The sequence below is a fragment of the Quercus robur genome, chromosome 3, assembly GCF_932294415.1.
Source record: "Quercus robur chromosome 3, dhQueRobu3.1, whole genome shotgun sequence".
In the NCBI taxonomy this organism is placed as follows: domain Eukaryota; kingdom Viridiplantae; phylum Streptophyta; class Magnoliopsida; order Fagales; family Fagaceae; genus Quercus; species Quercus robur.
In genome coordinates, this window is record NC_065536.1 from 65580571 (window position 1) to 65600883 (window position 20313).

The 20313-nt window shown below is 34.6% G+C and overlaps 3 protein-coding genes across 3 annotated transcripts; 1 reads left to right on the plus strand and 2 right to left on the minus strand.

Moving 5' to 3' along the window:
• The first annotated feature begins 2606 nt into the window (after positions 1 to 2606).
• LOC126718941 (pentatricopeptide repeat-containing protein At2g03380, mitochondrial) lies at positions 2607 to 5995 on the plus strand. Its single transcript, XM_050421360.1, has 2 exons — positions 2607 to 5124; positions 5433 to 5995. Exon 1 carries the CDS (start codon positions 2690 to 2692, stop codon positions 4841 to 4843), a length of 2154 nt encoding a protein of 717 aa, XP_050277317.1. The 5' UTR covers positions 2607 to 2689; the 3' UTR covers positions 4844 to 5124; positions 5433 to 5995.
• Positions 5996 to 6837: 842 nt separating this feature from the next.
• On the minus strand, positions 6838 to 10063 carry LOC126718942 (putative pentatricopeptide repeat-containing protein At1g69350, mitochondrial). The gene has a single exon (XM_050421361.1). The coding sequence runs from the start codon at positions 9586 to 9588 to the stop codon at positions 7228 to 7230; it is 2361 nt and encodes a 786-aa protein (XP_050277318.1). The 5' UTR covers positions 9589 to 10063; the 3' UTR covers positions 6838 to 7227.
• A 4690-nt stretch (positions 10064 to 14753) lies between these two features.
• Positions 14754 to 19313, minus strand: LOC126718943 (clp protease adapter protein ClpF, chloroplastic). Its single transcript, XM_050421362.1, has 9 exons — positions 19163 to 19313; positions 17476 to 17886; positions 17296 to 17355; positions 16817 to 16911; positions 16480 to 16652; positions 16010 to 16122; positions 15553 to 15598; positions 15400 to 15440; positions 14754 to 15258 (listed from the first exon to the last, which is right to left on the minus strand). The coding sequence occupies exons 2-9, from the start codon at positions 17815 to 17817 to the stop codon at positions 15103 to 15105; spliced, it is 1026 nt and encodes a 341-aa protein (XP_050277319.1). The 5' UTR covers positions 17818 to 17886; positions 19163 to 19313; the 3' UTR covers positions 14754 to 15102.
• Positions 19314 to 20313: the final 1000 nt, after the last annotated feature.

Here is a 20313-nt window from a genome sequence, read left to right on the forward strand (position 1 = left end):
GGAAATGAACTTCTAGTTATTATTATTATTTTGGGGTAATTTAAAAAGGAGTAATTCTTTAATTCTTTAATTTTTCCCCTCTAGCTAGCTCCCATATCTTTCTGATATATCTTCTTTAAACCTTATTTTACACAATATATATAAAGGTAGCAAGTTATAGAATCCTACCTAAATGAGATCATATTAAATTATATATGCATTGTAAAAATTAATGCATAAGAGGCCCAAAAAGAGGGTGGGATTATAGGAACTTCCTCATATAGTTCTAGTATAACTTTGATTTCAAAGTCACTAAGATCCAACAACGTAAGTGAGGACGTAAATCCCAACCTCCCAACCAAATCACATAAAAAATAAACATTTTCATTGGTCACTCACCCTTGTCTATATCTTCTTTATAACTCAAGCATGAGATAATCTCCACCTGTAACCTAGAAAGTTTTCTTTGAATTGCCAACCTTTATTTAATTATTTTTCATGAATCTATTCTTTACTTGCAGATAAAGTTACGACTAATTAGCTTTGTAATTAAGTTATTAATGCTGACTTTGGTATAGGTGTTGGAAGCAAGAAATAAATAATAAAAAATCATTTTATATAATTTTTCTCAATATATTTCTTAGGAAAGCAATAATTCTATTGTATTAATTAGGTCACCTCCTGGACTCTTTTTTGAACAAATTAAAGAATTCTAAATAAATCAACTAAGCTTTCATTTTGATTCTCTAAAAATAATTTAAAAGAATATAAAAAACTAAGCTTTCATTTTAACCGACGTAGTAAAAGATAATGGATGTAGATTATAGATTTGAAGAAGAAATGTTAGATGGTGACCTTCATTTGATAAATCTTGATCTATAATTATTATACTATCGTCAAAATACTGAATATTAATATTATTTTTATTATATATCAATCATAAAATATTATTAAATTTATTTTTTATGACGTGCGAAGTAAGTATCGCATTGTTATTGCTTTTTTTTTTGTCCCCTCCCTTTCTGCTATATTTGTGGTCAAACAATTTTTTATCTTTACAAAAAGCATTGTAAAAAGAAAGTATAGCTTTCAATTCAATATAAAAAAGGTAAAGATTGAAAGGGTTTGAATGAGGATAAGTATTGTCTTCAAAGAAAAAAAAAAAAAAAATCACATTACTCTAAAAAGAATAATATAATATAGAAATAAAATACACATTCAATTATTATTCATTCAGACATTCATGGGCAAAAAGATAATTAAGAAAAATCTGGAATAGCCTGTTGCAATAAAGGTATCATTATCATTTGAATTGTACGATAAAGTTATCATTCAATGACAAACACTGACAGAATAAGCGTGAGAAATTGGGAATAACTAATTGCAAAACAGGTATTATCATAGTCAGTAGGTGAGTGTCGAAAGCAATTTAATATTGTCATGCATTGTGCTCTATACGATTTGTTTAGGTACGTGTATAGCACACAGCCACATGTTCTTCACATACCTAAGAAAATTATTTGAAATTTATCAGCAAATTAATTGTATTTATATATTATATTTTCACAAATCTTTGGTCTAACAATATCTAATCTTGGTTTGAAGATTCTATCTTCTACTTAAAAAAAAAAAAATCTATTTTATGCTGACATCGACTGCAATTAGTTTTAATCTCAAAATTTTGGGGTTGGCTATAAATCTTCAATAAATTAGAGTTTGTCATATTTATTATTTTCCCTATTTTATTACGTTTGAAATTATATTCTCTATTACTTTTTTAATTAATAAGTTATTCTACATTTTTTAATTGAGAAGTGATACGTTGACAATACTTTTAGAATAAATTCTAGGTGACAAGTTATTACTAATGCTAATATAAGCTCACCATTGAAATTACTTTTTTGCTTATTAGTAACAGTCAATAACAACTTGTCACTTAGAATTTATTATGAAAATATTGTGAATATAGTATTTCTCTTAACTTATCAATAAATAGTGGGTTCTAGTTAGCTTAACTGGTAAAGTCTTTAATGGTTGAATAAGAAATCACTTTCTCTCCAAAAAAAAAAAAAACTTATCAATAAATATGAATAATCATCTCAAGTGATAAAACTATTTAAACTTTATTTAAAAAAAAATTATTGAAATTAAACAAGTTAAATTTTTTTTTTTGATTCTTTTAATAAAAATAAAAAAGAAAAATAAATAGAAGGAAGGCCCATTAAAAAAACTCCTGGATAGCCCATTTGATCTAGTGTAGTAGCCCAGTCAACTAAAGACAAAATAGACCTGTAGTAGCCAAGTCAACTAAAGACAAAATGGACATTACCCATTAATGGGTCAAGTTCTGAGGTTTTCCCTTGTGATCCGGCCCAATCTGACCCATTGACTGGTCAATGTCCTTGTGGCCCGGCCCATGGGCCAAGTAAGAAGTAGCTGCCTGGCCCGGCCCAACGTACATTGCCCATTAATAGGGCCATGTGTAGAGGTTTTCCTTGCGGCTTGGCCCAATCTGACTCGTTGACTGGTCAACGACATTATGGGCCCGGCCCATGGGCCAAGTAAAAAGGAGCTGCCCTGCCCGGCCCGGCCCACTGCACACCCTTTTGACAAAAGTCAAACCAGCAATTTTCTTGGCAGAACAGGAAAACAATGGCGAGAGTGTCGAAGCTTTTTCTCTCCAACAATTTCAGATGACCAAAACAGACCAATGAAACTGATCTCTACTTTGCGTACACACGTCTCTCTGAGTCTCACCAAATACCTTCACTTTCCATGGCGTACTCTCACCTATGCAACCACCCATCACTATCATCAGCAACCCTTATCAGAACCACCCGAACTAGCTCACGCCGTAGCTTCCATGCACTCCATCTCTTCATATCCGTGGTTTCCTCTTCTGGGTATTTGCCGAAACATCGATTCTCTCAAGAAAGTCCACGGCTTGCTCATTGTGCATGGCCTCACCGGTGAGCTTCCGTGCGATACTAAGTTGGTTAGTATGTATGGTTCATTTGGGTACGTTGAGAATGCGCGTTTGGTTTTTGATAAGATAGAGAACCCAGATTTTTATTCGTGGAAAGTGATGATCAGGTGGTATTTTTTGAATGATTTGTATGAGGACATTATTGGGTTCTTCACCTGTTTGAGAAAATGCCTCATAGAGTGTGATAATGTTGTGTTTTCGATTGTGTTGAAGGCGTGTTGTGAATTGAGGAATGTTAATGAGGGGAGGAAGGTACATTGCCAGATTGTTAAGGTTGGGAGCCCTGATAGTTTCGTGTTGACGGCTCTTGTGGATATGTATGCGAAATGTGGAGAGGTTGGGAGTTCTCGTGAGGTGTTTGATGAAATTCTTGATCGAAATGTGGTTTCGTGGACGTCGATGATTGTGGGGTATGTGCAGAATGATTGTCCGGAAGAAGGGTTGGTCTTGTTTAATAGAATGAGAGAAGGGTTAGTTGAAGGAAATGAGTTTACCGTAGGGAGCTTAGTCACTGCATGTACGAAGTTAAGAGCTTTACATCAGGGGAAGTGGGTTCATGGGTATGTGATTAAAAATGGTATTGAATTTAATTCTTTCTTGGCGACTGCACTTCTAGACATGTATGTTAAGTGTGGGGATGTTAGAGATGCTCGTTCCGTCTTTGACGAGCTTTCTGTTATTGATCTTGTTTCATGGACAGCTATGATTGTTGGGTATGCACAGTGTGGTCATCCCAGTGAGGCATTAAAGTTGTTTATGGATGAGGAGTGGGTTGATATATTACCGAATTCGGTTACGGCTTCAAGTGTGCTTTCAGCATGTGGGCAGCTAGGCAATTTGGATTTGGGAAGGTCAGTTCATGGTCTGGGGATTAAGCTTGGGTTAGGTGATCCTACAGTGAGGAATACTCTTATCGATATGTATGCAAAATGCCATGCTGTCAGAGATGCTCGTTATATATTTGAAGCAGTTATGGTCAAGGACGTGATTACTTGGAACTCAATTATTTCAGGGTATTCCCAAGTTGGTTCTGCATATGAAGCTCTTGAACTCTTTCATCAAATGAGATCAGATTCTATCTCACCTGATGCGGTCACACTTGTTAGTGTTCTCTCAGCTTGTGCTTCCCTTAGTGCTCTTGGAGTCGGTTCTTCACTTCATGCTTTCTCCATAAAGGGGGGCTTACAATCATCTGGTGTCTATGTGGGCACTGCACTTCTAAACTTCTATGCCAAGTGTGGGGATGTGAAGTCTGCTCGTATAGTCTTTGATGGGATGGCAGAGAAGAACAGTATCACATGGAGTGCAATGATTGGTGGTTATGGAATGCAGGGGGATGGTAGTGGGTCCCTTGCACTTTTCAGTGATATGTTGAAAGAAAATTTAGAGCTGAATGAAGTGATCTTTACAACTATATTATCAGCCTGTAGCCATACAGGGATGATTGGGGAGGGCTGGAGGTGTTTCAATTTGATGTGCCGGGACTATAATTTTGTTCCTTCCATGAAGCATTATGCATGTATGGTAGATCTATTAGCTCGTGCTGGCAGACTTGAAGAAGCCTTGGATTTTATTGAGAATATGCCAATTCAACCAGAAGTTAGTGTGTTTGGATCTTTTCTCCATGGATGTGGACTCCATGGAAGGTTTGATCTTGGAGAAGTGGCAATCCGCAAAATGCTAGAGTTACATCCTAATGAAGCTTGTTACTATGTCCTCATGTGTAACTTGTATGCTTCAGATGGAAGATGGAGTCAGGTTAATCAGGTGAGGGAGCTGATGAAGCAAAGAGGATTGAGGAAGTCCCCTGGGTGTAGCCAAGTGGAGATGGATATCAGTGATGATTACTCACTTCCCAAATTTGCATCGCTCCGGTAGTTATATGCTTTATCATACATGCACACCATAAGATGATAAGGAGTTTTCAAAGCTGTGAGGCTCATTGTTACCAACTTGAATGCAATTTTTGTGGGGTTGTATAATAGAAGGTTAAGTTCTTTCAGAAATTGACACTCGACTGTTGCCAACTGCCTTGTTCCACCATTGTTGAAAAGTATCTGAGAGATGACTTGGAAGTTGGAACAGTTACTTTACAATGCTCTAAAGTGTACATACTACTAACACCATGATGAGATAAACCACAGGAACTCAAGACACAGGTATCTATCTAAGAAATACATTTTTTGGCTGGGTATCAAATTATTTACTAAAATAGTAATGATTGTAGGCTTTATACTGTACTTTATTCTAATTTATAGATATCATGAGTAGAGTTAGGACCTTGGTGGGATGGTAAGTATCCTCTCCCCAAGTGAAATGTTGTGTAAAAACAACTACCTTAGAGAATTAGCTTCCTCAGAATTGGGGATGAAACTGCCTACCAACTACCTTTCTTAGACCCCATAAAAGCAGTTTTATCACTTTTATGCACTTTTTCTTAAGGTAACAGGGGTATCTTCTCTTGTAGGTGAGACTATTTTGCTCGACACATGGAAGCACATCTACCTACATGTGCCAAGTATACCTGAACAATTCCTATGGGGCTGATTGTGATGGCCTGATGGGAGAAGTCGAGCCTGGGACTTCTGCTTTATGAGTTGGCTAAGAGTCACATTCTTCTTGTGAAGATTCTTTCTGGCTTCTGCAACCTCAACATATAATAACCCTGGATATAACTTTCTGAAAGTCTTATGCTTTTACAATAAATGCATAAGACCACCTAACATGGCTATGAAGAATGATACGTTTACTTTACAATACATCCATGAAAGTGTGTAATGTTTAGAGGTGACAGTCAAGCCTTCAATGTCAGTGGTGACTTCAACGTGATATTGTGAGCCATTGTTCAAGAAGGGTAACACAGAATTGGCATTAGATGGTGGTAAGAGTTGACGGAAGATATCTATTTATGTGGAAACCTTTGTTTATTGAATAAGACCGGGCACAAACATTTTCCTTTTTGTTATTTTTTGAAATGTTCTAAGCATATTGTATCCCATACAAATATACAATGATTAATTTATTACTTTATATATATATACTGTATCTATTCGCTAATCCATATTGCACATTAATTTCTTATCAGCTTGTTTTCTAATTGAAAAATTTTAAATTATTAGGAAATTAATTTACATTGTACAGGATGTCTAGAAGAGAGCTCACTGATTTGTTAGCAACTCTGTCAAGAATTTTGTGATTAAGTGGTTTTGTCTGATTTTCTCAATAATGAAAATTTGCAATAAGTCTATGTATACAAATATTTTCACCCAAAAAAAAAAAAAAAAAAAAAAAAATTGACATTGCCTGGATGGCAAGTTGTTAATGGTAGGTTAAAAAAGTAAAGTTGGCGGTGGGTCCAGCTAAGAACTTATAAAAACTTGTTAACTTAACTGTCGTGAAAAAATTTATGAAAATTGTTGTCAGCAACATTGTTTAGAAAATTTGGATTCAAATCCCCTCCTCTTCCACTTGTAATTTTTTTTTTTTTTTTTTTTAGCGACTCCTAAACAAAATCAGAAAGTAAGAGAATCAATACATGTCAGACAATCTTGTCAAGTTTTACCCAGCAAGTAGAAGTATCGGTTTCCTAAATATTGGAGGGATGCTCAAGAAAGAAATCAAGAACAACATGTTTTAGATTTTGACTCTGGTACAATTCAAATAGTGAAAAATGTACATTCATACATGTCAGAATGATGTTAATATCAATCTTTTTCCTAAAACTATAAATTTGTATTATATGTAAAAGCATGAACTCTTTGAGACAAAAATTGTTTAACAAAACTTACAAAATTAAGGAACATGAAAAAAAAAGGGTTAGGAGAGCAAAAGAAAGGCAAAGGAAAAGTTAAATTCATTCTTCTTTGGAGGAATTGGTAAGAAAGGAACATGTTTTATAAATTCCATAATACTGAAACAATTGAAACACTTTGTTTCTCTCTTCTTCCCTTCATTTCCTCCCAAATTAGGAGTAAGCAAAATGTATATAGTGCACTATACGTAAAACTAGCCTGTTTAATGTCTTGATTTGTAAAAGAGCAACCATGTTACATGAAAAAATGAAAGCAAATCATGTTTTGTGAGATGGTCTCTCTGCCTTTGACTTGCACAATGTTGATGAAAGAATGACTTTCTACAAACATTAGGATTCTTTAAAATCTATAGTGTTGTTCCTGGAGTGATATTGATTTATTCCAAATTCAATTGCTAACTTCTCATTGTGAATTGTAAAAAATACCTTAGAGAAAAATTAGATGTTGACCTTATCTATATTCTACATCACATCCTTGTTCAAGAGCCAAAGTTGGAAAATTATCCAAAATCTTGTATATTTCATTGGTTTGCAAATGAGAAGTGTCTCCAGCTCCAAATCTGTAGACTCTCTTATCAAGTTCAATTGTACTCCACCCTGGAACCTTTGTTAGACCTTTCATCATTGACCTCACCTTCCCAAATTCATCCCAGTCTCCCCCTTCTCCATATATGTTAGATAATAAGGTGTAGTATCCAGTATCATTTGTACTAATATCTACAAGTTCACTTTCTATGCTTTTAATCATGTCCATCCTCCTGTAGATTCGACACCCATTTAGCAGAGCACTCCAGATGCTAGCATCCACATGAAATGGCATTGATCTGATAATTTCATATGCTCCATTGAGATCACCAGCTCGGCTTAGAAGGTCAACTACACTAGCAAAATGTTCTGTATTAGGCTTGATGCCAAAATCCCTCATTGAGTTAAAATATAACTTACCTTCTTCCACAGATCCTCCATGACTACAAGCTGATAGAATGTTCATGAAGGTGACTTCATTTGGTTTTATTCCTGAATCTACCATCTGATTGAAGAGTGAGATGGCAGCATTTATCTGACCATGTATTCCATAGCCAGCAATCATGGCACTCCATGAAACCACGCTTCGCTCTGAGATGCTATTGAAAACTCCTTGGGCTGCTTGAAGATCTCCACACTTGGCATACATGTCAGTTAGAGCTGTATCTACATAAAGATCTTTCTTCAAACCACCAGTAATGAGCTTGTGGTGAACCCATTTTCCTTTTTCTAGATGACCCAAATGGGAGCAAGCTTGAATTACACTTAAGAAAGTCACTTCATTCATCTCAATTCCATTCATATACATTTGATCAAACAACCTGATTGCCTCTTCTGAATTACCATTCTGAGAAAATCCACAAACCATAGAATTCCAAGTTATCACACTTTTCTGTTCAATCGTTTCAAATATCTTGTATCCACAATTCACAAGGCCACATTTCGAGTACATATCAATTAGTGAATTCTGGACAAACTCATCCAAAATGCCTCTTTTGATAACATGACCATGAATCTGATATCCAAGCTGTATTGAACTCACACTTCCACAAGCTGAAAGAGAACTTGCCAGGCCATATGAATCTGGCATCAGTCCCCGTGTCTGCATCTGCACAAATACCACTAATGCCTCCTTCAACAATCCTTTTTGAGCACAAAGAGATATTAGCATGTTCCATGAGACGATATTTCTCTCCCCAATTACACGAAGAACCTCCTCACAATAATTCAGTTTTCCAAATTCAGCATATAATTCTATTAATGCTGGCCCAACAAAATCAAGGTCAGCATCTAACGCTTTTCTAATTACAAAGCAATGAACTGACTTCCCTTCTCTAAGCAAACCTAACCTAGCACAAGAACATATGACAACCATCATGGTTACTGAATTGGGTTCCACTCTAGACTCTTGCATCTCAAGAAAAACATCTATTGCTTCTTGGAAGCAACCAGTTTGGTTGTAGCATGTAATCATTGCAGTCCAAGAAGCAATATGCCATTGAGTAACATTTCGAAAGATCTTCTCCGCACTATGTAAATCACCACATTTAGTATACATTACAATTAAAGAATTATCCAAAGACCCTTCACTTTTAATTGCCCTTGTCACAACTTGACCATGAACTAACCTTGCTAGTCTTAGAATACCCAAGTCACCACAAGCCTCAGCTACACTAAGCATTGTCACCGAATCTGGTTCAACACCTTGACAAATCATCCTATGAAACAAATCCAACCCTTCACTTGCCTCTCCATTCTCAACACAACACGATATAATCGAACTCCACAGAACCACGTCTTTCATCGGCATTCCATCGAATATCTTACGTGCATTATATAAGCATCCCATTTCACCATACATACTAAGCAATGAAGTTTCAACAATAGCATCAGTATCAAACCCACATTTGATTATCCTCCCATGGACCTTCCCACCAATACCCAGATCACCAAAACCAGAACAAGCTCTCAAAATGTTAGGATATATAAATCCATTGACCTGGACTTGATGGTACAACATTTTATGATACAATGAAATGGACTCTTCAAAGAAGTGGTTCCAAACATAACACTTAATAAGTACCCCCCACATGAAAGAATCTGGGGAAGGGAAGGTCTCAAAGACCAGTCTTGAAGTTTGGAGGTCACCCATTTGAGAATAAGATTCAACTAGTTTGGTGGAGGCAGGTGGGTCTTTATGGAGGCCAGTGACAAAGAGATGGGCATGGAGTTGGGTTAGTGTTCTTAAAGTGGTACAAGACCTGAATAGAGGCATATAGAGTGTCATTATTCTTGTTTTTGAACAGCTTAAGAAAGGTGTACTTATTTCTAGAGTCTAGTTGAAGTTAACTCAATGTCAGAGCATGGAAGTGATGGTACCACAAAAAACGGGTTTTGGGGAGATGGTAGTGCATTGGGACACAAGAAAAGAAAGAAAGAGATGTTGTTAATCCAATCTCTCTCTTTTGGTCGGGTAAGCTGGCTTTGAAGGCTACTGTGTATCATATTTGGCTTGACAGGAATGCAAGAATTTATGGTGGCAAAGGGTTAAGACATGAAGCTGATCTTCTGCAAGCTCTGTTAAGAAATCCATTCTGAATAGGGTGCCTTTGGTTTAGGTTGTTTTTGTTAGGTGTTTCTGTTGTTTTGGTCCGTCCTGTATTTATCTACCTTCTAGGATTGATCCTTTTACTCTCGATAGCTAGTCAAAAGACTCAAAACTACACGTGAGGTGGCTGGTGATAGGAAATCCTTTTACTCGGGGGTTTAAGTGGTGGGGGAATAATAGTGAGTTACAACACTGGCTAGGATTTTTTTTTTTTTTTAGAAAAAATTTATACAAAATAATTTACAATTATGGAGATAGTATCATAGTAAGTTCTAAATAATAAAAAATAAAGTAATGTCATTAGTAAACTCAAATGAGTGGTAACAACAAACAAATTCAACTATTGCAAAAAAATAATGTGAAAATTATTGTCTAAAGCATTACTCTTTTCTTTTTTTCTTTTTTTTTCTTTTTTTTACTAATAACAACATTAAAATTTCATTTATTAAAAAAAGGGATTAGGAATAAGATAGGAAGTATGCACACTTCATTTAGGGTGTCGTATCTGAGTCAGATACTTGACACGCTTGAGACACTTTGCATGCGTGTCTTAACATGTCATTTTTTAAAAATTTAAAAAGAAAAAGAAAAGAAACATAGCTAAGATACGAGAACAAGAAAAATCAAATACTCTTTACAAAGTAAAGAGAGCATTCATACTTTGAATAATAATAGTTCGTTTGAAAATGAATAAATATTTTTATTCTTGGTTTGTATTCTAATTTCTAATCATTATTTGATAGTTATGAATTTGCTTTATTATCCATTATTACTTTTAATCTGATATATATTTAACATTATATGAAAAATAAATACTAAATAATATATATAAAATATATTTAAAAATTATTTAATAGGTGTATGCATGTCCATGTTTTTTAAGAGGATAAGCTTCCCCTTAATGCTCCAAATTATTCAGTGGAAGCTTCCACAAGATTGCTTTTTTGGGGATGGAGTGCCTTACTGAAGCTAAGGGATGAACAAAAAATGTTTTTAAAGTTTGAGGTAGGAAATGGCAAAATCATCCATCTTTCATCTTTGGCATGACAACTAGTATTAAGCCAGGGCCTTGTATTCAAAGTATGAATTTAGAATTATATATGACTCAACCAATACCCAACAAGCTAGGGTAGATGTTCTGCTTAGGAATAAGGTATGGATCTAGAAGCTAGCCAGATCAGATGACCTTGCTTACATTCAAAGCCAACTATGTTTAATTGAAATCAAAGATGAGGACAAAGCTCTGTGGACAACAACTGCTTCAGATAAATTCTTATGTGCAGCAAACTTTGAGGACATTAGTAATACATCCAATGTAGTAGAATGGTGGAAATTGGTCCGGTTTCATCTGTATATCCCAACACATTCTTTCATTGGATGGATATCTTTGAGCAATAATCTACTCACAAGAAACAGGATAACACAATGGGGTTATTTAGGATTGAGGAAAGAAAACCATTTGTTCTTTGAATGCCCCTTTGCAAAAAGGATTTGGTACAGACTACAGAGTCATGGCTTCATTGTCCATCATATATTTCAATGCAAAGAAATGCTATCATCCAAGCTGGTGTAGTGCTAAATGAGGACAAGATTGTCAAATGCATAAAAAATGATATTAAAGGCAGGTTGGAATGCAAAGCCAAGTTTCATTGGTCTGTCTTAAATTGCATTATTTTGTAACGATTGGGAGCTGAATCCTGCTTTTTTGCTCACTACTTAGCTAGTTGAATGGTGTAGCAATGTAGTTGATAGTGTTTGTTGTTGTTGGCGACTTCAGAGTTCTTGTGTGTCTGAGTCTGGACCCGTGTTTAGGCTGAGCCTTTGGTTTGTACTATTAGTTGGTTGGTATTGTTTGGTAGAGTATTTCTATGCCTGGTCTGATTGTATTGCTGCACCATGCAACAATTAATTAATGTGTAAGATTGAAAGTTAAAAATTTATTTTTTAATCTAATCTCAGCCCCACCATAAGATTTTTAAATATAAAAATAAAAAACTTTTCAACCTTTAACTGTGTTTCATTTCTAACTAACATCTCACAACTGCACAGTAATTGCACCTTGCAATTATTGCGATAGATCCAAATCAATTGTTTGGCTGTTTAATAAAGCTTACTAAGATATTACTTTGAGCCTTTTAGGACAGTTTTCTTCAAAACTAGACTTTTCAAACACCAAACCTCAAAGAATAGAGAATTTATAATTACATGGTCTTTTGATGTGAGACCCACGTGCATGTAAGGGTTGTAGGACCGAAATATTTCTAAAAAACTCGTTCCATGAAACAGGCACATGAGATACTTTCTCCTTAAAACAAAGAATCATGTAATTTGGTTTGCGACGCTTAGCTCTCCTTTGCTTAAACTTTGTAGTCAATTAGATTAACTTTAATGAAATTTAATGATGTAACAAATCAATTATCACCTACAAATGTAGAATTTCTTTTTCTTTTTCTTTTTAAAAGACATTTCTTCCCCTCTAAGTTCTGACCATCATAAACACACAACACTAGTTTAGTAACTTACAATACATACTTCTTGTTATCTTTTGATTGAATTTGAAAACATGTGACATGATGGGTCATGTAGATTTTAAGAAGGTAAAAGTTACAGGTTGGAAATGTCTTTTTCTAAAGTTTCACATCGATAGGTGATGCTAATATTTTCCACAGTATCAAATTTTGTTAAAATTTAACGGATCTTGTAACAAGGGAGATAAGTGTCAAACCAAATTTTAGAATATCTCCTTGTTTTAAAGACATTCCATAAGGTATAATTATAAACTATCCCAAAAAACAGTAGAGAAAACTCATTTCCTTTGCCTATATTTCATATATTGTAGTTTATTGACTGTTTGCTTTTGCGCTTGTTTAAGATTACCTTAATTTCAGATTTAGGAAGGGGGACTTTAGAGAAGCCATCTCCGCCACATAACATAATCATATTCTTGTTACATTCAACCATTGAATTATTACTGTTAATCACAAATCACTATTCAAAATATCCATCTTGTTAAGTGTTAATTCCTTCAAAAACTGGAATAAGTTCCTGTGGTTGCCAGAAGAGCATGAGGGAAGGGAAAGAGAAAAGAAAAACTAGGGAATATTAGCTTCCTTAGGTGTGTTTGGATACAAGAAAGAAAGGAAAGGAATTTGTGTATTTTTACCTTTATACCTTTATTTATCTATGATATTTTCCCACTTTTTTATGATATAATTTTTTGCAGCTGTAATTGTGGGCATTTTGGGCAATTCATTTAATCCAGCTGTAAACAATTTAATTCCATGTAAGAGTTGTGGGACCAAGATGCTTCTAAGAGACTCGCTTCATGAAACAGGCGCATGAGATACTTTCTCCTTAAAACAGAGAACCTCGTAATTTGGTTTGCTATACTTAGCTCTCCTTTACTTTAACTTTGTAGTCAATTTGATTAACTTTAAAGGAATTTAATGATGTAACAAGTCTAATATCACCTACAAATGTAGATTTTTTTTTTCTTTTTCTTTTTAAAAGAAATTTCTTCCCTTCTAAGTTCTACCCCATCATAAACACTCACAACACTAGTTTAATAACTTACAATACATACTTCTTGATATCTTTTTATTGAATTTGAGAACATGTGACATGATGGGTGATGCTAATACTTTCCATAGTATCAAATTTTGTTAAAATTTATCGGATGGATCTTGTCACAAGGGAGATAAGTGTCACAAATTAAATATAAAATTTAGTTACAAAATTAGTTGTAACCTTAGGTTACAGCCTTATCAATATCTTTTTCTTGGGGGTGTATTTTGACAAATTTACTATTGAATTACATTTTTTTCTTATATCCTTCATACTTGCAAAATTTCTCGAAAATTAAAGATCAATTGCTATGTTATTAATAAATTGCTTAAAATATAAGTTTTTGTAGTTTAAAATTATTCATAAAATATATATTATAGATCATATAGTAAATAATATCTGATTGACACAAAATTTGACACGTGTAGTAAGAGCGTTAAAAACATGTCATTTAATGGTTAGATTTTCAAAATATGTAGTAATGTTTATTTTATTGAGTAAGGTTGTAGGCTTAGGTTACAACTAATTTTGCCTATGTTTCATGTATGTAGTCTACTAGTTTATTGATTGTTTGCTTCTGTGCTTGTTTAAGATTACCTTAATTTCAGATTTTGGAAGGGGGACTTTAGAGAAGCCATCTCCGCCACATAACACAATCATATTCTTGTTAAATTCAACCATTGAATTATTACTTTTAATCGTAAATCACTACTCAAAATATCCATCTTGTTAAGTTTTAATTCCTTCAAAAACTGGAATAAGTTCCTGTGGCTGCCAGAAGGGCCTGAGGTTCCTCTGTAACAGTTACATGTTCACAAACCAGAAAATTTTCCACAATTTTTGTTGAGGAAACTTACATAACCATTATAAATTGAATATGCCAATTGGTCCATGGGCTACGGTATCCGCTATAATCAAAACCATTTATTTAGTGTTTTAATTTTAGCTTTTTATTTATATACATAAAGGTGTGTGAAATATATGTGACCGAACCTAACAAAATCTATTGAGAATCTATAATCAATTCCAAAAACTTTGGAACTAAAACTTGGTTATTATTGTTGTTGTTATACAGGAATAATGAAGACTAAAAAACTTGAAAATACATGATTAACTAAGAGCCTCGAGTTTAACTAGCACTTTCTTGTGTTTTCAAAGAAAACATCTAGGATTCAAATCTCCTGTTCCCCATTGTTATAATTAATTATCCAAAAATAAAAAGATGAGATAATACATTATTATGATCAGAAGGGTTACCATACCCTCAAAAGACATAGAGGTAGCACAAATTTCCCCCTAAAAACATAACTAAACAGTGCCTCCTAGGGCAGAGGCCTTTTGAAGTCAAAAAAGTTCTACAAGTTAACCTGTGAACCAGGATGTATATATGCTGTACATTGCCTCCTAGGACAGACCTTTGAAATCATGAATTCTACAAGTAATTGGTTTACAAAGATCATGACAGAAGAGATTCTAATAGCCGAATAAACCTTCACATAGAAAACTGAGACATAAACTGCTATGTGCCACAAGGTAATCCTACGCCTAAAAGCGTCCATGATCTTTGTGGCACCCTACTCCTAAAAGCGTCCATGATCATTCAATCAACATTCAATGGACATTAGCCTCTTAAGAATCACCATGAGGCTCCTCATCTTCTGGATCAATGGGTACTTCATATCGAGGCCTGTTGTATTTCTCACGCAGTTGCTTGATTGGGATGAAATCCCCAGCTGAGTCCATCCCATAGAATAAAAAGGAAATATAGGGATGATCAAACCTGCCCTGTACATGGTTAAGAGCAGAAGAACAGAATCAAGAATTATAGCAGGAACTGCTAATCATGTTCTTCAGGAATGTTCTATACACACCCAAAAAGCTTCATTAAAAAAAGAAAAAAGAAAAAAAAGAGGAGGGGACGATCACCGTATCTGCTTTCTCTAGGGCTAATAGATTCTCCTCAGGAACTGCAATAAGGAAAACCATTCCACGCATTCATCAGGGCGTTTGAAAGGCAACCCGTAAAACCTCATAGAAAATAATTTTGGAAGAGTAGTTAAACAAGCAGATGTAAATTACCATAAGCCACCAGTAGATTGGGGTCTGCATGCACATCAACCAAAACCTGGAAAACAATAAAAAGAACATAATTGGAAACAATTATTTGAGCAATGGTGACTCATTTACCTAGCCAAAAAAAAGAAGAAGCAAATAAAATGAACTAAACACTTCAAAATGGTGAAAACTTTTGGAGAATAGTCAAAATATTACACTTCCCACATCCTTCCATGAATTCATGTAATTAAGGTAAGGAACAAACTCTCCATATGATCTAAGAAAGATTTATTCATTTCCAAAATGGACCAAGTAGGCCTCTACACAATCCCCTCCCCCTTCCCCCCCAATGAAAAAAGGAAAAATTATATGAAATCATGTTTAGAAACTAACCAAAAAAAAATCTACAAATAATACTGAATATGAAAACAAACCTCTCAACTTTGAACTTGTTTTAAAAAAACGGTAAGACTAGTTAAACCTGGTAAAATGGCTGACTGGAACCCTGTGACAACTTATCAACTTGGGCAATCTCCCTCCATGAACTCGATTCACAGCATACAGGATCCATTCCACAAATTACAGCACAATAGCCTGAACACATAATACGAGTCCTTAGTAACACAGACAACCAGAGAAGGTCACAAGAAGGAGATTGTTCACTCATCAAAATGTGACGAGTAAACTTCTGATTCTACTGATTTTACTTCGACTCTTTTGGGATTCTCTACAGTTTAGGGATAGAATAAGGCTGTTTAATATAATTTCCTTGTAAAACTCCACAATCATGACATTCTTTAAACTTAATCCGCTCACAGCAAAAGTGAAAGACAATAACCAAGAAAAATAAATAAATTCTCTTTCTGACATGTTATTTGAGATTGAACCTTATGCTGGAATCAAACTAATGAAAGCTAAGATAATGTTGTCAAGTGCATTATATTTGTGTACCAAAAATTTTATGCCTCACTTTCTGCCCCAAACGAAATGAATATTGAGCATTTTCATATGCCAGAGCCTTTGCTGATGCTGCCAAGGACTCTGCCTCAAGTTTTGAAATTTCATCCCGTAAGTTAGCTGCCAAAGCATAATCCTCGCTCTCAATTGCACTCTGCAAGTCTGCACTGCAAGGAAAGAAGCAAAAGGTGCTCTAATTTAATCTCAAAGTTGATACACTATGGCAAAAGACAAAGAGGATGAAAAGAGGGGGAAGACACATATCAGCAACTTCATTACAGAATTTCTAAAATAAACTTAAGCAGATGCTAGGAGGAGACAGAGGACTCACCGTAAGCGAATGATACTTATAGCCTTATCTTGAGCTTCACTCTTTGAAGATGAGCCCCTTTTTGCTTCTTGCTGCCTCATGACCTCTGCTTCGACCTTCCAAGAGAAAGACTTAATAAGAAGGCTGGAAATCATTTGATGTATCAATACAAGGAGGCTTCTACAACGGACATGGAAACAAATTAGTCCAGGAAATTATACACATAATCATGGTTTTAAACTCTGTAAATACAAAAGGTTGCAGTGCCAACAATCCTCTTTAACAACACAACCATAATGTAATCATGTGTTTCTATAAAAAGAAATAAATGTGGCTGCTAGTGTGTGTGTGTATAAACTTAATGAGTTTCTAACAAAAATTACTGGCAAAACTATTGAACAATATACAATGCCCCTGAACAAGTCTTTGAAACAAACTCCCAATTTAATATGTCCTCTTGCTTATCTTACATAAAAAGCAGGAAGAGAGGACTGACTAACCTCAGTCATCTTGTTTCTCAGTTGTTGTGCAATTTCATACTGCTCCAAATTTAGAGCGTACTGCCATGTGTGTATTCCAAACCAAGAAAAAAAAAGGCTTGTTAGCACGATAAAACTACAATATATATGTACATCAGTCATACATATAAAAATAAAAACTTAAAAAATCGCCTCCCAAACCTGTACTCGAGTTGCCAAGTCCAGCTGGAAAAAGAAGATCAATATATCCTCATTAGCACTCTCACTACGCTCACAGCTTGCTTCCAATCCTTGGCCACCTCCTTTAAACAGCCATCCAGCTTCAACCCTAAAATTCCTTTGTCTTAATATATTGGGATTACTTGTTAAGAACAAACGTCGCATGCACTGATGCCAGCTGTGATGTCTATCAGTAGCAGATGTTATTTGACCTCTCTTCATTAGTTTGAAATGCTTTCTCCATGAAGGGGTTGATCCATAAACCCCACTACTACAAGAGGTTGTAAGAGTGCTTAATGACAGACCTTGCGCCATTTCCACCATACAATGAAGTATCCTTTTCAAGAAAAAATACTTTTATTTTCCCACCCTTTTGTTCGATAACCGCAGCATCTGCAATCAGACAAAAAGGTATATTTGGAATCGACCTACGTAGGTAGCCTATCATTGGAACATCCAATCAAACTGAAAACATAAATGTTGCATTTAAATCCTAATAAGCCCATCAAACATCAAATCACCCAAGAATATAATGTATAAAAACCAAGAACTTGTACGTATGAATAACGCAACTTTAAAATCAGTAATAGTTAAACACTCTGTCACTAAGACAGAACTTTGAAGTATCTCCTTATTCATTTATTTATTGTTAAATGCAGAATAAAAATTACAAATCTGAGGCATTCATACAACAACCACCAAGTCTTAGTTCCAAATTTTGGTGTCTGCAATGATCTTCAACAGACTAATCAGGGAATCTAACGCATTCATACACATGTGCATAAAACTTCAAGATAGATTCACTTTGATATATTGATCAAGTTACATGCACAAACAAGACAGGGTTATTCATTTCTTTTATTTTTTATCTTTAGAAAAACACTTTTATTTCAACTTAATAGCTAGGTCACAAACTATACAAAAAGGCACCAATTGTCTAAGCTGAAGCAAAGCTCAAACTTTTCATTATCAAAATTAATCCATCCCAATGATAAGGCATGTCCAGTTACCTTGTCACCCAATCTACTTGCAATATATAACATCATATACATAATGCATCCCATATTACAAAACTACCCAACAAGTCTAATTATATAATTTATAAAAATCTATACATGCCAACAAGAACAAACTCAAATGACACATTCTTCTCTTGTAAGAGAAATATACCAATAATTATCTTATTATGCATCAGATATATACATCTTCCCTCATTGTGTAGACCCCAAAGCCCTTACCTTCTTGTGCGTGTATATATATGTATAGCCAAAAAAAGAACACAAGCCCAAAAATAAGCTAAGTATAAGCTAATCACATATATAGTTCACTTTTTGTTTGTGGGTAGCTAAGTATAAGCTAATCACATATATAGTTCATTTTTTGTTTGTGGGTAAGTATAAGCTAAGTATATATGATAGAACACTTTATTTGCATAAAATCTTTGTGGGTTTTACTGCCCCTCCTCAAATACATTTTTCAAAGGTTAAATCCTGGAATTCATTCATTGTCTTGCTGCTAAGACAAACAAACATGGAAAAGAACTAGAATTTGGAAATTATGAAAACCAAAAAAAAAAAAAAAAAAAATCATAGTAAATTGGATTCATGAATCGAGACAACTAAATAAATCAAGAAAGTATCGATATTTAAGTAATGATTGGAGAAGTCACTGGAATGATGGTCACCGGAGAAGCTTGAAAAGGCTGGCAAACCGAGAAAAGACCCAGGTTTTGTCTTGTCCTCACAAAAATTTTGCACACTATTGCAACTAGTACAGAAAACAAAAATTGATAAGAGTTTTTTTTTTTTTTTGGTGGGTAGAGATTTGACACGTGGGATGTAAATTGCCTACCTGCGGTATTTTTTTTTTTAAATATTTATTTTGATGGAAAAATAAATAAATTTATTGATGCAAGAGGAGCCCATGGGCCTGGTTCATCTACCATTTTGCCTAGAAATATGGGCTGCCTTAAAAATTTGGGTAGGACGATTAGAGATGGAAAAGGCCTAATAGTATTACGAAAGGGGTGTCCATGAAGTGATTGAAGAATTTTGATTTGACATGATAATATTTAGAGATCATAGTAAATGAGGGTAATTAGGAGATAGTTTGATACTTAGAGCAAATGGAGAGGAGATTTTCCATATAGATTAAAATCTAGGACTCTAAATAAATCGGGCAATTCATAAATATTTCAGGCTTGACTCAAAAAAGAAAAAGTTGTTTATGCTCGTCTATTTAGTAAATGAGTCAAATTCAAGTATAAGTTTAGGCTTGATTAAGCAAATCAAACTCTAACACTAACATAATAATGTGCTCATATGAACAATGTCATGAATATGAGACTTATATTGTCTAAGTTTGTATGTGGCTTGCAATCAAACTATAACAATGTTTCTATCAATATATATCTCTCTCTCAAAGTGTTGTAGCTTGCAATCTACTTAGATATCACATGGTGAATGAGAGTTCACAAGATCGAAGGAATGTTTTGCAGCCCACTCAAAGTCAAAAGGACCCCTAAACTTTTTCCAAATCAAATTTTTGCTCCCAAGTTTTTCAAAATTACATTTTCCCCCTAAGGTCAAATTTCTAATTCTACCTATTTTATTTAATTCTTGATTTAAACTAATTCGGAGTCTTGCAGATGGCGGAGAACGCTTGTGCTGAGTGTATTGAGAGTGTATTGAGTTTGGTATGACTGATGACTGCAACGAAACTTGTCCATCATTGTGTTCAAAGTAGAGTATAACAATATGGTGTCAATAACTTTACATTATCAAGGATTTTTAGAAGTGAAAGACACACTTATACATATTG

Coding starts and splice junctions, on each gene's coding strand:
- LOC126718942 (XM_050421361.1), bottom strand. CDS start 9,588: ATGACACTCTATATGCCTCTATTCAGGTCTTGTACCACTTTAAGAACA.
- LOC126718941 (XM_050421360.1), top strand. CDS start 2,690: ATGAAACTGATCTCTACTTTGCGTACACACGTCTCTCTGAGTCTCACC.
- LOC126718943 (XM_050421362.1), bottom strand. CDS start 17,817: ATGGTGGAAATGGCGCAAGGTCTGTCATTAAGCACTCTTACAACCTCT. Junction 16,912..17,295: donor TGAGAAACAAGATGACTGAG/GTTAGTCAGTCC, acceptor TTCTCTTGGAAG/GTCGAAGCAGAGGTCATGAG. Junction 15,599..16,009: donor CCAGTCAGCCATTTTACCAG/GTTTAACTAGTC, acceptor ATTGTTTTCCAG/GTTTTGGTTGATGTGCATGC.